Raw genomic sequence first — 13228 nt, 5'->3', positions numbered from 1 at the left:
GATGATGATGCATGATAATAATGATGATGTACAACTAAATGATAATGGAGGGTCTAAATCTATGGATCTATCTCGCAAAACGATACGTCTTCGAGCATAGCGATGGAGGCTCCTAAACACCAGCCAGTTTCCACTCCTTTGATCTTTTTCGCAACATGCACTGTACGTTCATCCGGAATTTCATAGCCATACCGCAACAAGCCGTAGATGTAACTCAAATCCATACACCACTCGGGTCGATCCAACATTTCATGTCGCAAATCCGGGTCAGTGACTTGCGCGAGGTAATCGCCGGAACACACATCGTCGGTCAGCGTGCGCAAGTCTCCGACAGTGAAGACTTCACTCAAGCCAAGTGGTCTGGTGCGATCGTAAAAGTATGAAAATATGTAGACGGGGTGATGGGCAAATGTTTCCATGAGGGACGGCTGGTATATTCCATCGAAAGAACAAGGCGAGATGACGCATTCTTTGTTCTTGTTGAGGATCTTGTGAACGATCTCTCGGCATTCATCATGCCCTGACCCAAGTCCAACCAACGTGTAGTTGGACCCATCGGCAGTGACATAGGGTAGACGCACGTCTTTCGGCAAACATGCGTGGAATACTTCGCCTCGTTCATTGGCTGCTTCCTTGATGAGATAAGACTTGATTTGCTTTCGAGCTTCCATCAGACCGTATCCAAGGTACGAGTGTTGATAAAGGGTATACACATCATTGGCGTAATCTAACTCGTACTTGTGTTCACCATCAGCAAGAGGTTCACTCGCTCCGTGCAAGTCTGGCTCAAATACAATTTGAGTTGAGCCACCGCCTAGGTCGAAAATGGCTGCGGTTGTTCTCTCTGTGGTCTCAGGTTCCAAGGGTTCAAAATTACCCAAAAGATGATTAACGGTAATCCAAGCATACACACCTGGAAAAGAAATTGCAAGCATGTATTGGATTAATACATTGCTATCATGCCTGCGCTACCCCCATCAGAAATTTGACATACCTTCATCTCGACCATCCATGATGCCAACGCCGTCTTTCCTATAGATAGGGAAAGGGTAATGATGCTTCAATCGATGCTGAACAGCATCCAAAATGCTTTGACTCTTCTCCTCTCCAAGCAATCGTAAACCAGCGGTTGCCTTGACGGCAATGGGGCTGCATCGCCGCAGGTGAATAGGTACGTTTTCAACTGCAGCTTGCATCAAGACATCAAGCGACTTTGCAGCTTCTTCCGGTTGGTCGGCATAAGCTGACAAACCTGGAATGGTCTGCACAAAAACCTCGTCCTCCAACGCAGGAGAGGGGCCACAATTGTTAAATTTATAGACATGAATGCGAGAACCAGTCGATCCCGCGTCGACCATGAGAGCAAACTGAACCAGCGGTTTCGACCCGAATGGCTTTGTGCAGTGAGAAGAAGAGTCATTCATCGACACTGTGGTGTCTTCTAGCGGAAGGGTCGACTTGAACGCTCGAGACTTAGGGGCTAGCCAGTGCTCATAGTAGTATTCTGGAACAAGCAGGTAGGCTGCCACGCCAAGCAAAAATAGGCCGAGTAGCAGTAAGCGCTGGTAAACGGATGCAACGGATCGCTTGGACGTGGCATTTCGAAAGATGTTTCGATAGATGTTTCTGGCAGAGTTGGGCTTAGTCTGGCGTGATTTGGTGGTTGGAGTGTCTTCCGGTCGGCGTCTCCTGGGGGCGGTTACACTCATGATGCTCAGAGTGAGTTGCGTGAATGGGAATGAGACGTCGCTCCTATTTATAAAAAGTTCTATCGGCTTGCCTTCTACCGAAGTTCTGTCTCACCAAAAACTTGTCCTCTCCATTCAGATTCAACTTTGTATTTTTTCTAACCAATCAGAGCCTTCTATAACGAACCTCCTTTATCGCTACGACTTGAAGGCTACCCAACCATAGCAACTTCATAAGAGCTCGAACGCACCTGGGTTCAGATTATTCAAGATACAACTAAAGCCTGGGTGAGCACATACCGCTCCATTGATAAGCCTCGGCTCTAGGTTTACTAGCAGTTACAGGTCACAAGAAGCAAACAATGTGATATCCCGGCAGATAAAATCTATGGGCAACTTCTATCCACTGGCGATAAAGGAGAGGGCGTTTTATTTCATCCCTTTTGACTTTCTTACAGAAACTACTTTGAATTGTGAATACAACGTTCCGGAAGTTCAACCAAGCTGCAAGGACATTTTGTTTCGTTTTTGAAAAGAATACAGAAGACGATGCACTTGACACTCTTTATGCCATAATAACCTCACTAATCTTCATGGCACGGCTATATCGGCACAGGCCATTCATTTACGGCATCGGTCTGAGAACTCCCCCCCCCCCCCTTTAGAACCGAGCTACTCCGATCAGCGGCGTGACAAAGCAATAGGAGGTAAGCTATTCATGAGGGAAGCGAGTCAGTGCATAACCCTCACCTGTGCTATGGGATTCTGTGACGTGCTTTTCTTCTGGACCTCACCCGCTGATCAAGAGGGGCGGTGGAAACGGGTCCATGGATTTCCTGTCTGATCGTCTTTGGGTACTCCCTCCATTAAACTTGACCTTTTTTGCCAATTGAGTTGGAAGTTTGTCTTGATTAACCACACCTCCTGCATCTCTCGCCTTCCATCCCAGACGATCCACAATTGTCTATCAGCGCACTTTACGTCTTATAGTTGATGACACCATGGTAAAGGTATACCAGACGTATCTGAACGGAACTCGAATATACACCTGCACCACCTGTCATTCGCACTTGGCGCTACATGAAGATATTATATCAAGAGCTTTTCATGGACGGGTAAGTCACCCATTGCCTCCTCTTTTGAATCCATGGAGTGTACCTTATCTCATGACCTCTTTTTTGTCTCTATAGCATGGTGCCGCCTATCTGTTTGATAACGTGGTCAATGTCTCGTTGGGAGCTAAAGAGGAAAGAATGCTCATGACGGGTATGCATTCTGTGGCGGATATTTATTGCAACATTTGCCATACGACTGTCGGCTGGAAATACGTATTTGCGTTTGAAGAAAGTCAAAAGTACAAGGAAGGCAAATACATTGTGGAGAAGAGCAAGATTGCAAAGGAGAACGATTGGGACGAAGTCGACTCCTAGTCAATTCGCTCTCGTCCTGTCACTCTTTCCAATATGTATATACCTATGACTTCCTCCTCTTCGCTGCTTTTTTTTTTAACAGGTATCTTTATTTTTATACACCATTTCGAGGGAACCACTCGAAACTTGACCAAAGTAAATTTATATGTATAGGATAGGCGAGAATTAGGACATGTACAAAGTGTGTGGGAGACCATAGTCTAAGCGGCAGGGACAGTGGTAGTAGTGGTATCAGTAGCTTGGGCCACTTGAGCCCATCCATATGACCGTTCGATAGCCTTAGCCCAGTCCTTGTATTTGTTATCACGATTCAGGGTATCAATCTTGGGTTCAAATGAAGTTACGCCTTGAGCATTGACGTTGTCTAGGTCAGCGTATTCAGTCCATCTACCGATGGCGTATCCAGCGGCAATGGCAGCTCCAAGAGCGGTTGTTTCCCTCATCTGAGGTCGAACAACCTGGATACCGAGAACATCGGATAGAATTTGCATAGCTTCGTCGGAATTCGATACACCTCCGTCGACCTTCAACGATTTCAAAGGTACCGATGCATCGTCTTTCATGCAATCCAGAATAGCTCTTGACTGATAGCACATGGATTCCAAAGTGGCTCTTGCAATATGGTTACGTGTGGTGAAGTGGGTGATACCAACAATGCATGCACGAGCATCGTCTCTCCAATAAGGAGCGAACAGTCCTGAGAAAGCTGTAACAAAATAAACACCGCCGCTATCCTCAACACTTGCAGCTATATGAAACACAATGGATGAGTTCACCAGTAAGATGTAGAAACCCTCCCCCCCAAAAAAAAGTAAAAAAAGTTCTCACCAAGAGGACCTATTTCTTCAGAGGAACTGATCAATCCAAGATTATCGCGAGTCCACTTGATGGCTGAACCAGCCGAGGCAATAGAGCCTTCCAAGGCATAGGCAGGCTTGTTCTGGCCAAATTGATAGCCAACAGTGGTGACCATTCCGTTCTGTGACACAAGAGGCTCGTCTCCTGTATTGAACAGCATAAAGGCTCCGGTACCAAACGTGTTCTTGGCATCTCCCTGCGAAGAAGAGAAAACAAAATGGAGATTAGGCGCATATTCGGGTAAAAAGGAAAAATAGCATTAAGCCTAAACGCAGCTTGTACGGAGTTTTGTAGTTTTTTTTTTTTTTTTCTTTTTTCCCCCTACCTTTTCAAAGCATTTTTGACCGACAAGAGCAGCCTGTTGGTCACCCAAGCATCCTGCCACAGGAATATCCACCAATTGGCCTGACTTGACCAAGCCATAGACTTCAGCCGATGACACAATCTTGGGCAGGACCGATAACGGAACGTTGAATATAGACAACAAGGCAGGATCCCATTGCAAGGACTTCAGGTTCATAAGCAATGTGCGACTCTAAGCATAACAACTTGGGTTAAACTTCCGTTCATGGAACTAACGCCTTAAAAGGTAACAATGGACTTACGGCATTAGTGACATCCGTCACATGCACTCCACCATTGGCCGCTCCACCAGTCAGATTGTACATCAACCAACTGTCAATGGTTCCGAACATTGCGTCTCCGCTGTTGGACGCGGTCTGGACAGCTGGAACGTTCTCTAGCAGCCATTTGAATTTGACGGCCGAAAAGTACGTTGTCACAGGCAACCCGCACACATCTCGAATCAATTGAGCCCGGTCTTTATCTTGATTCACTTCCTTGACGATATCGTGGGTTCGAGTGTCGCTCCACACGATAGCTGAATGAAGCGAATGGCCAGTCTTTCGATCCCAGACCAGAGCTGTTTCACGCTGATTTGTGATTCCGATAGCTGTGCAGAGCAGAATGGAGGGGGATTTCAGGGTCAGAAGAACTTTCAGGTAGATCCTTTTTTTCCCGGGAAAGAAATGATATCAATACAACGTACCTTTGATATCGCTGACGAGACGACCCATCATTTCAAATCGTCGAATGGCTTTGTCGATACACTCATTCACAGCACTAAGGATGTCTTCAGGATCCATCTCTACCCAACTGCAAAAACATGACAAGTTAATCTTTGTGTCTTTCCCATATCCCACCCCCGTTGGCTTCGGACTTACCCTGGTTGAGGATAGTGCATGGTATGCTGCACTTGATGGAATGTAATGAGGTTGCCATTTTCATCGAATATAAGGAATCGAGACGATGTGGTGCCAGAGTCGACAGCGCCAATGTAAGTAGACATTCAACAAGTGGGAAAGAGGAAAGAAGAACACAATGTTTTGCACGAGATGTTACGAATCATGTTCTTTAAATACAATTCAAATAGCATTTTATTTATAAATCCTTGGGGGGAGGGTTTTTTTATTCTCATTGTCCATTGCCCGCTCCCTTGGGATTTGGAGCGGCGCTAACCTTGTTTCTCCAGATGTTACTGCTTGTCTCAACGGTTGAAGGAAAAATTTCCCGTGCTACTGGAAATGAATGTCATTGGATTGTACTCCGGCCATCGTTCTACGAAGCATGTTTTCTTAGTTCGGCCAAAAAGTCTTGTCCAGAAGCCATAAGGCAAGCTACACAAAAGGAGTGTTAATTCTATCTCCTCTTATCATTGGTTCTTTGGCCTCAAAAAATAAAAATTGGTGAGACAAACAACTTCTTACCTTTCGAGTCCCCCCACGCTGATTGAACCCCACTTTTGCCTCCCCATGCTTGCTCTCCACTGGAAAACTTTTCTGGCCGTTCTCTTTCAGGAATAGAATGATCATGATATGCTCTCATAGTGGATTGAAAGTCTGCGAAATAAGAGAGATGGGGGTTCATTAACGTGACGCATAACACGGACATCATGACCTCATACTAACTGCTGTTCAAATGCTGCTCTATTTCTTGGGCATTGAATCCATTCACTGACTGATGCGTTGATCCTTTGGATGGTTTGGGGAACGGCATACCACCAGGTGACGACGACGTACTTCTCTGAATATGATCCTTTTGCCGCCCTGAAGGTATCCTACACGTTAGTGACACTTGTAACCTACCCGTCCACGCTTAAACAGTCCAATCTGCACCCACCTACAGAGTTCTTTCGATGCTGCTTGAACGAATCCCGCCGTTCCGTGGTTTTGCGTTGGTAGTGGGGTGCGTCTCCTGCAAAAAGTGAATCAGGGAAAAAGACGCTGCGTTAAATAGGCATCCTAATCAACGTGCGCATAAACTATGCTTGTCGTGTCCCAAAAACATATCCATCGCCAGCTACTTTATCTCCAATCATTTACCTGCCATCGGTTGTGATCAAAGCATCATGGCGATCTGTCACGAGCAGGAGTTTGATGCGGCGCTTAGAAGAAAGCAAGTCACATAGCGAAAACCCACTCACCATCGTTTCAAGGCGACAGGGTATTGACTAGCAGGTGTGATGGGTTGTGCCGTTGGTTGTATTGGCGTCGGGTGTCCTAATAGAGTACCAGAAATGACCAAAGAACACGTCTACCTTTCTAAACCATCCGTACAGAACTTCCACACTTCATCAAAGGCAACATGCAATCCACCAGAGAGCGCGGGAAACACCAGAATAAAACGCAGTGGGACCAGTTGAAATGAGCATCCAAGTGACAAGACCTTTTTAGTACCTGTCACTCAATGCCCATAAACTTGGATACTAACCGGTCGTTCCGGCCACCCATTGGCGTTGTGCCACAACAACCGCCCTGAAAAACCATACCGTTAACATCAACCCTCGCCAGGCACAATGTGCAAATACTTGGGCACAAAATGAAATGCCCAAATTCGTTTAATTCAAACGTCAATTACGGGAAATTAGAAACTGTAAATTTTCCTTGTATGCCCACGGAACCTTCTTTAGTGACACCAGCCAGTGGTCTAGAGTTTAAATTTAGGATGCTATCTACCCTCGAATAGGTTCAATCACTATATCTCGACTACCATCTTCACCGCCAATAAGCAAGTGTTCAGCGCCATGTGAATTGCTATCATCTTGTACCCGCGACGGCACGGTTTGCTTTGGCTTGGGTTTGGATGATTCTCCTTTTTCCGAAACTGTGGACTTCTTCTTGTCTGTTTTGGCAGGAATGACGCCTCGTATGAAGGTTGGAGCATCCGTTCGGTTCAAGAAGGGGTTGTTGGCAAATGTTCCTGAAGAAGCCTGTGTAGGTGATGCTGCTGTGGGTCGTCGTATGGACTTGGCTTCCTTCTGTCTTTCCAAATACGTCCTTTGCGCTGGTGTCATCTTGATCCCTTCATATTCATCTTCGCTCTCATCCGGTTCGGGAGCTTCCTCCATGATCACATTACGCGTAGCTAGGTCAATGGTCATGACCTTTCGCTTTCCCGTGTTATCTAATCGCTTCAAATTCGATTGCTGCTTCTTGACTTGCATGGCTCGTTCCTGAGGTGACAGCCATATATTACCACCATCGGATGGGAGTTCGTAATCCGTTGCCTGGTCTGTGGTAGAAACAGCATGTTAATGGCGCCAACGTCAACTCATCTGCTGTATCTTTGAGAAATCCTTACCAATGACCGTTGTTCGCTTCGCACTTGTCCTTTGGAAGTCTAGCAATTTCTCTTTATGCATTTCAGCCGCCAATCTGGACTCCTCTGCCTTACGTTGTTGTTCCTCCCATTCGGCAGGGCCCAACCAATCGTCGCTGCTATCGCTAATGATGGATCCACCAAGTTTGGATGCATATCGCGCCATTCCCTGTGATTTGGAAGGCGCGGTTGACTTCTTATTTAACTGCCGGTTCTTTTCTCGTGCTGCCTCCGCTCTCTTTCGTTTCGCCTCAGCGATGAGCTCTAGTTGCTGCTCTTTGGATAGCACCGGCGTTCCGCAGAATGTACAGGGACCCGGGCCTTCTTTGACACATATTATTTTACCACACGTCAGACAATTAGGACTAATTGACAAAAGCTCATGTTTGGTAGCTATAAGTATGGATTAATAGGATGGTCCATTATACAATGAAGGCAAAAAAGATATAAAAGTGCTCACCTTGGCAATTGCATGCTTGCCGCTTCTTGTTATCAGAAACATTTGTCATTATGTTGAGCTCCTTAAGAGCATCCTCTAAATTCATGATCTCAGAACCTTTCTTCTTTTTGGGAGCTAGTTTGTCAGAGATCAACATAGATTTGCCGTTTCCGGTCGCTTTCGTAGTTGACGAATGGGCAGTCTCTGACGATGTTACAGATGGTTGTTGATCTATACGAGCCTCTGCATTCGGCTTGACTTCCTTTTTAGCTTTTCGAGTGCTGGTTCAATTTTAGTATTCCATTCGCTGTCTCCTAGTCAGAAAAGCATTGCACCACTCACCCTACAAAGTAATTATCTTCGACATCCTTCTTCCGGTAAACGTTCTGCTCGTTTGAAAATGACTGGCCGAAAGACGGTTCATGGACCTCGGTTGAACTTCGCGCTTGGGACTGAGGAGAAGCCGATCGACTGTTGTCTGCTGAAGAAGTTCGTGAAGTTGGTTTGCTGCTGCTGACAGCCTGTGGTGCGCGCGGGTTTGCAAGCGCAGGTTGCGTTGGTGGGAACCGTCGAGTGGAAAATTCCTGTATGAATTGCATGGTGCTTTCGTCGGTACCAAGAAGATTCTAATATTCAAGATTAATTGCATGTACTGTCGGATCGTCCGAGAGCGGAACACTTACGGTCAAATGCTCGACTAATTCATTGGAAGTATTCAAGCTCATTAAATATGGGTATACTTGTTCTTCCAAGGTTTCTGGGTCAAAGCCGAGGAAAACACTCAGTTTTTCCACTGCCCAATCTTTCATAGAAGACATTGTTGGTGAAAAGCGATAGACACAGACTGCGGCTCGTTTTCAAGTTTTGGAAAAATTTCAATCACCGGCCGACCGCTTGCTGTGCTCTATAAATTTGCTGCATTCTTTGATGCCAGTAGCCCAATTACTGCTTGAACAAAAGTTCAAAAAAAAAAAAAACAAGTGCAATAAGTTTAAAGAAATGACTTTTATCTCTATAGATCTATCTGTTATCTAGTACACTTCTCCAATGGGATTGAAGTCAATCATAGTTTAGATCACCAGCTTTATTGACGCAGATCATACTGTTAATATGACCGCCGAGAATAAAAAAATAAGCGTTTGAAATTTATGTCCTAATCGTATTGACAGTGGCAATCGCAAGAAGCTCCATTCCAGGTGGAACCAGAGCAGTAGAGGTAGCCGTTGCATCCAACTTCTTCGCAGCACACCGAGTCGCAGTTGACAGCATTGACCGAGGTGGCCAAGGTACCGAGAAGAGCCAAAAGGACGACCAACTTTGTGAATTTAGCCATAGTAGTTTCTGCATAATTGACGAGTTAATGATAGACTGCAAGTTGTTATTCAGCATCGTTTACTCACATGTCTGAAGAAGTGAAAGCACTATGGTGAATCATCATGGCCTCCCGTGTCTTTTATACGTTCGTTTATTATCCCAAATTGTATGTGCGAATATGATCGAATATCGAACCGATAAACCTAACTTTTGTCTCCAGATAATAGTGCGCAGCAACGGTTTACATAAACCGGAGTGCCCATGCCTCCTCTTTTTCCCAATGGCTCGTGGGACAGAACGGTACACTATTTTTCACTCAGACCTCATTGAATCCTTGGCGTACGACTGACATACTGCCCCACCGAGCTTGAAGCTAGATTGAAATATAAATCAAGGTGGGTTGTTATTACGGTTGTCGTTTCGACATCAAACACTGGCAAGGCAATACTTCAAATGTAGTATACAACAATCCTACGTGATTCCAACGTCTTTTTCTGCGAGAACGGGAGAGACCAACGTTAGCGAATTGGTCAACCGGGTTCCCCGGAACTTATTTTCTACTTTTTAGGAACTGGTCACAACCTTGAGCCTGGCGGATCAATGTATGTCTCTCACTTTTTGGATGTAGGTGTAAGCATTTTGAATGACAGCAACTTAACCGTTGTTCATAAGAGTGAAAATAACAGCACGGAGGGATCCATCAGCCTTGCTAAACATATGAAAACACCAAAGTTGAGGACGACAAGAGCCAATTTTTGTATTATGAAAGACGCAATGTGATGTGCTATGTCCCACTGTAACACCTACAGGTTTAACCAGTCTAACGTATAGCGGGAGCGGTAACTCCTACCAAATGAGATCAGCGCGCGCTGCGCATTAACAAACACGATTGTATTCATAACATGTGGCCGGCGGTTTGTGCATGTATTTAGCCAAGTTCGGCAACCTCGTTTCCATCTGAAGCCGTATGTGAAAGTTAACAGTAGAGTTCAAGCCCTTCCCGATCTTTCTGAAAGTATGGGTCCTCGAAACTAGTTATGGAGAGAACACCTATGCCTGAAACGATCAGTCACATATATAATGAATACGGCTACATATGTCATGGACATTCCCGAGAAACTGAGGTGAAATGATGGCGTATATTAAAAATATAGTTACAGAAATACTGAGAGCTGAACATTGAATACTAATGACCTAATGCTTAAGCCATAAGAAAAATCTCATAACTTAGTTACATCTTATTTGTCTGCTTCTAGCCTACACAGTAATGACGGGTGGTGGAGAAGTTGGATTTTGTTGTGGACTTTGTGTTGCATTCGAATTCGATAAGTCTGCAGTCATCTTGGCCATCGAATCCAGCGTTTTTGCAATACCTTCCTTAGAGGTATCAGCCTGATCCAAGTTTCCCAAAATTTCTTGCATGGAGTTTCGACTGAATCTCATGGTGACACCGTTACGAGTAAACTTCACCGGCAGATCGTTGTTGACTGTCTTTGGAGCATTCTCGTTAACGGCTAGTCTGTCATCAAATGGGTTTGGAGTTTGAGCTTCCTTAATGGCGCTTGCAACAAATTCCGCAAAGATAGCATCGGTTCGCTGGATGACAGTTTTATCTTTGACAGTATCTCGAATGACATACCAATCATGAGCATAGTCTTCGCTTACAAGGTGGCCCTTGATGCTGGTGTTCCTGATTACTCTCAACGACATTTCTGTAATATCATCACGCATGACTTCCTTCGATCCAACCACCATCATGGTGTTTTTGGGGATAAATTGGTCGAATCCTTTTTGCATTTTAGTCATGGCAATGAGTCGTACATCTCTGGAGGAGGGATCTTTGGTACCAAAGAACTCTTTAAAGACTTTTTTGAACAACTTTGGTCTTATCATATCGTATTTTGCATTTTCTTTCCATGAGGGAGTCGTTGTCTCGGCACACACAACTGGCGAAACTAATAGCATGGCGGCTGGAAGTTCTTTGTTATCAACGCTTGACGTTACAGTCTCTCTGTCGGCATCGGTTGTGCTCGCAGCAAGGGCCGGTAGCAGCTCCGGAGCGTGGGTTTGTAGCATGGCTTCCAAGAGTAGAGCTGCACCAGCAGAGTCTCCTGTAACTACGATTTTGTCGTGCGGAATCTTCATTGATCTTCTTAAATATTGGTACGCCGTGAGAACATCTTCCGTAGCAGCTGGATATTTATGCTGCAAGGGTTGTATAAGACCATTAGCGCTTGCATATGATACCATTTTGTACAGTTGCATAACCTACCTCGGGTGCCAATCCTATATCGTGAATGGCCATAAGTAACGTTAGTAATCGTTTTACCATTCTAATTTAACAAATATGTAGGATGTACTTACGGTATTTGACAGACATGATAATAGCATTCAAATTGTATTTCTCCTTCAGAATCTTGATCCATGCCACATAAGCATTCATGAACATGGTGGATGTTCCCACACGGAAGGGTCCACCTGCGAGAACAAAGTCAGATCCATTTATCACCATCTTAATCTGCGTCATAGTTTTTCTTACCATGTACATTGAAGATAACCACGTCAGCAGAACGTACTCTAGCCTTAATATCTTCATAGTTGTCCAATGCCTTCATTCCTTCGCCTATCCATGCGCCGTTCTAACCATTGAACTTTAGTCATAATACTTATAGTTGGCATGATGGAAATATAAATTGCATACCCAGCTACCATTGTATACTTTTCGAATATAAGGTAAATGCCTGTTGAGTGGTTCGGTCAGTTCGTTCATCATGATACGAGCTAGCGGAGCTGGCGCCTTGAGGACCGAGCGTAGGATGGGAATGGATAATTGAGTGGGAATCCCACGAACTGCAGTTCGAACACTGTCCATGACAATAACTTGTGTGAAGAAGTAGAGAACAAAAAATGGCAAGAAGAAGAGTCTTTTAAATCCAGTCACGCACGTCAATTCTACCTAGACTATCCTGTAACACCTTGTGGCTCACAGCCAACCTCTTTTCAGGCTGCTTGCCATCGCCTTGTGAGCCTTTAAGTGTGCCAAGCGTTGACCATGTACTAGTATAAATAAGTGTTAGCGACATTGTTGGCTTGAGTAGTGTGCTTTCAGTGCCTCTTTGAGGTTGCTAGTAGAAGATTTTCATGATATAAAGGCATTTGCATGTGGAGTTCTCAAACATGCCATGACGCCCGTAAAAAGAATGTTCACACAGTTGTTTCCATGTAGTATGGCCCGATGCGTGATCTTGCACAAAGCAGTAGTCAATGGCATCGAGTTATTGCTCATGGCTCATACACCAAGCTTCTACACACGTACTGTAACACTGGTTATATGGCCTGAGCTTGATATCTTTTCCCACAGAGTTTCTACAAGTGACAACCTATCATTTTCATTCAAAGAGCATTATTCATTGCAAACATTCCTCTTTAGGAAAGCATTAGAGATTATTCAGTCCAGCGAAAAATTAAAAACACAAGTTTGTTGGGAAGTTGACGGTTCACCTCAAAAAACTATTTTAGCTTCAGTTTATACCATGGCTGCCTTAGGTATATCCAACTGCGTGCCTGTATAATAACGGGCCGCTGGAATAGAGCAGCCAAGGTGTGCAATAAATGTGGCTGGTGCGTCGATGTACCCAATACTTTTAAAAAGCGAGACAAGCGTTTTATTACAGCAGCTTTGCCCTGACGTAATAGAGTTTGTCTGTCTTCAGCTCGGGCCAGAAAAACTCACTGACCATTGCCTCAAACCTTTTTTTTTTTTGGTTCATAAACAGGCATCTTCATCCATCATAGCTGAAAATGATCATTTCTCTGTTTCTTCATAGCTTTGACCACCTCAG

General features: G+C 44.8%; 6 protein-coding genes across 6 annotated transcripts; 1 reads left to right on the top strand and 5 right to left on the bottom strand.

The window, feature by feature from the left end:
- Positions 1-59: 59 nt before the first annotated feature.
- On the bottom strand, positions 60-1424 carry K450DRAFT_174648 (uncharacterized protein; the record flags this gene model as incomplete). The annotated part of the gene is made up of 2 exons (XM_051584203.1): positions 60-913; positions 995-1424. The coding sequence occupies 2 exons, from the start codon at positions 1422-1424 to the stop codon at positions 60-62; spliced, it is 1284 nt and encodes a 427-aa protein (XP_051444714.1).
- An 878-nt stretch (positions 1425-2302) lies between these two features.
- Positions 2303-3183, top strand: K450DRAFT_57272 (uncharacterized protein). The gene is made up of 2 exons (XM_051593825.1): positions 2303-2803; positions 2879-3183. The coding sequence occupies exons 1-2, from the start codon at positions 2690-2692 to the stop codon at positions 3116-3118; spliced, it is 354 nt and encodes a 117-aa protein (XP_051444713.1). The 5' UTR covers positions 2303-2689; the 3' UTR covers positions 3119-3183.
- On the bottom strand, positions 3157-5458 carry K450DRAFT_241113 (uncharacterized protein). Its single transcript, XM_051589043.1, has 6 exons — positions 5200-5458; positions 5025-5131; positions 4582-4928; positions 4302-4511; positions 3947-4172; positions 3157-3866 (listed from the first exon to the last, which is right to left on the bottom strand). Exons 1-6 carry the CDS (start codon positions 5322-5324, stop codon positions 3319-3321), a joined length of 1563 nt encoding a protein of 520 aa, XP_051444712.1. The 5' UTR covers positions 5325-5458; the 3' UTR covers positions 3157-3318.
- On the bottom strand, positions 5459-6826 carry K450DRAFT_241105 (uncharacterized protein). Its single transcript, XM_051589042.1, has 5 exons — positions 6358-6826; positions 6155-6229; positions 5944-6081; positions 5743-5874; positions 5459-5652 (listed from the first exon to the last, which is right to left on the bottom strand). Exons 1-5 carry the CDS (start codon positions 6362-6364, stop codon positions 5594-5596), a joined length of 411 nt encoding a protein of 136 aa, XP_051444711.1. The 5' UTR covers positions 6365-6826; the 3' UTR covers positions 5459-5593.
- Position 6827: 1 nt separating this feature from the next.
- On the bottom strand, positions 6828-8889 carry K450DRAFT_241102 (uncharacterized protein). Its single transcript, XM_051589041.1, has 5 exons — positions 8756-8889; positions 8415-8698; positions 8094-8353; positions 7616-8026; positions 6828-7546 (listed from the first exon to the last, which is right to left on the bottom strand). Exons 1-5 carry the CDS (start codon positions 8879-8881, stop codon positions 6987-6989), a joined length of 1641 nt encoding a protein of 546 aa, XP_051444710.1. The 5' UTR covers positions 8882-8889; the 3' UTR covers positions 6828-6986.
- Positions 8890-10643: 1754 nt separating this feature from the next.
- On the bottom strand, positions 10644-12469 carry K450DRAFT_271780 (uncharacterized protein; the record flags this gene model as incomplete). Its single annotated transcript, XM_051593024.1, has 6 exons — positions 10644-11591; positions 11659-11672; positions 11751-11864; positions 11926-12025; positions 12088-12310; positions 12381-12469. 6 exons carry the CDS (start codon positions 12467-12469, stop codon positions 10644-10646), a joined length of 1488 nt encoding a protein of 495 aa, XP_051444709.1.
- Between the last annotated feature and the right edge of the window lie 759 nt (positions 12470-13228).

This window comes from Umbelopsis ramanniana, assembly GCF_025399195.1.
Source record: "Umbelopsis ramanniana AG unplaced genomic scaffold K450scaffold_27, whole genome shotgun sequence".
Lineage (NCBI taxonomy): Eukaryota > Fungi > Mucoromycota > Umbelopsidomycetes > Umbelopsidales > Umbelopsidaceae > Umbelopsis > Umbelopsis ramanniana.
This window is presented reverse-complemented; position numbering and strand designations above follow the sequence as displayed.

Excerpts from the sequence above, each read along its gene's own strand:
- K450DRAFT_57272 (XM_051593825.1), top strand. The coding sequence starts at position 2,690 with ATGGTAAAGGTATACCAGACGTATCTGAACGGAACTCGAATATACACC. Across the intron at positions 2,804-2,878 it reads CAAGAGCTTTTCATGGACGG|CATGGTGCCGCCTATCTGTT; the intron begins GTAAGTCACCCA and ends TTGTCTCTATAG.
- K450DRAFT_241102 (XM_051589041.1), bottom strand. The coding sequence starts at position 8,881 with ATGAAAGATTGGGCAGTGGAAAAACTGAGTGTTTTCCTCGGCTTTGAC. Across the intron at positions 8,354-8,414 it reads GAAGATAATTACTTTGTAGG|CACTCGAAAAGCTAAAAAGG; the intron begins GTGAGTGGTGCA and ends AAATTGAACCAG. Across the intron at positions 8,027-8,093 it reads GCAAGCATGCAATTGCCAAG|CTACCAAACATGAGCTTTTG; the intron begins GTGAGCACTTTT and ends CCATACTTATAG.
- K450DRAFT_241105 (XM_051589042.1), bottom strand. Across the intron at positions 6,082-6,154 it reads GCATCGAAAGAACTCTGTAG|GGCGGCAAAAGGATCATATT; the intron begins GTGGGTGCAGAT and ends GGATACCTTCAG. Across the intron at positions 5,875-5,943 it reads AGAGCAGCATTTGAACAGCA|ACTTTCAATCCACTATGAGA; the intron begins GTTAGTATGAGG and ends CTTATTTCGCAG.
- K450DRAFT_241113 (XM_051589043.1), bottom strand. The coding sequence starts at position 5,324 with ATGTCTACTTACATTGGCGCTGTCGACTCTGGCACCACATCGTCTCGA. Across the intron at positions 4,929-5,024 it reads TCTCGTCAGCGATATCAAAG|CTATCGGAATCACAAATCAG; the intron begins GTACGTTGTATT and ends TGCTCTGCACAG. Across the intron at positions 3,867-3,946 it reads TGAAGAAATAGGTCCTCTTG|CTGCAAGTGTTGAGGATAGC; the intron begins GTGAGAACTTTT and ends TGTTTCATATAG.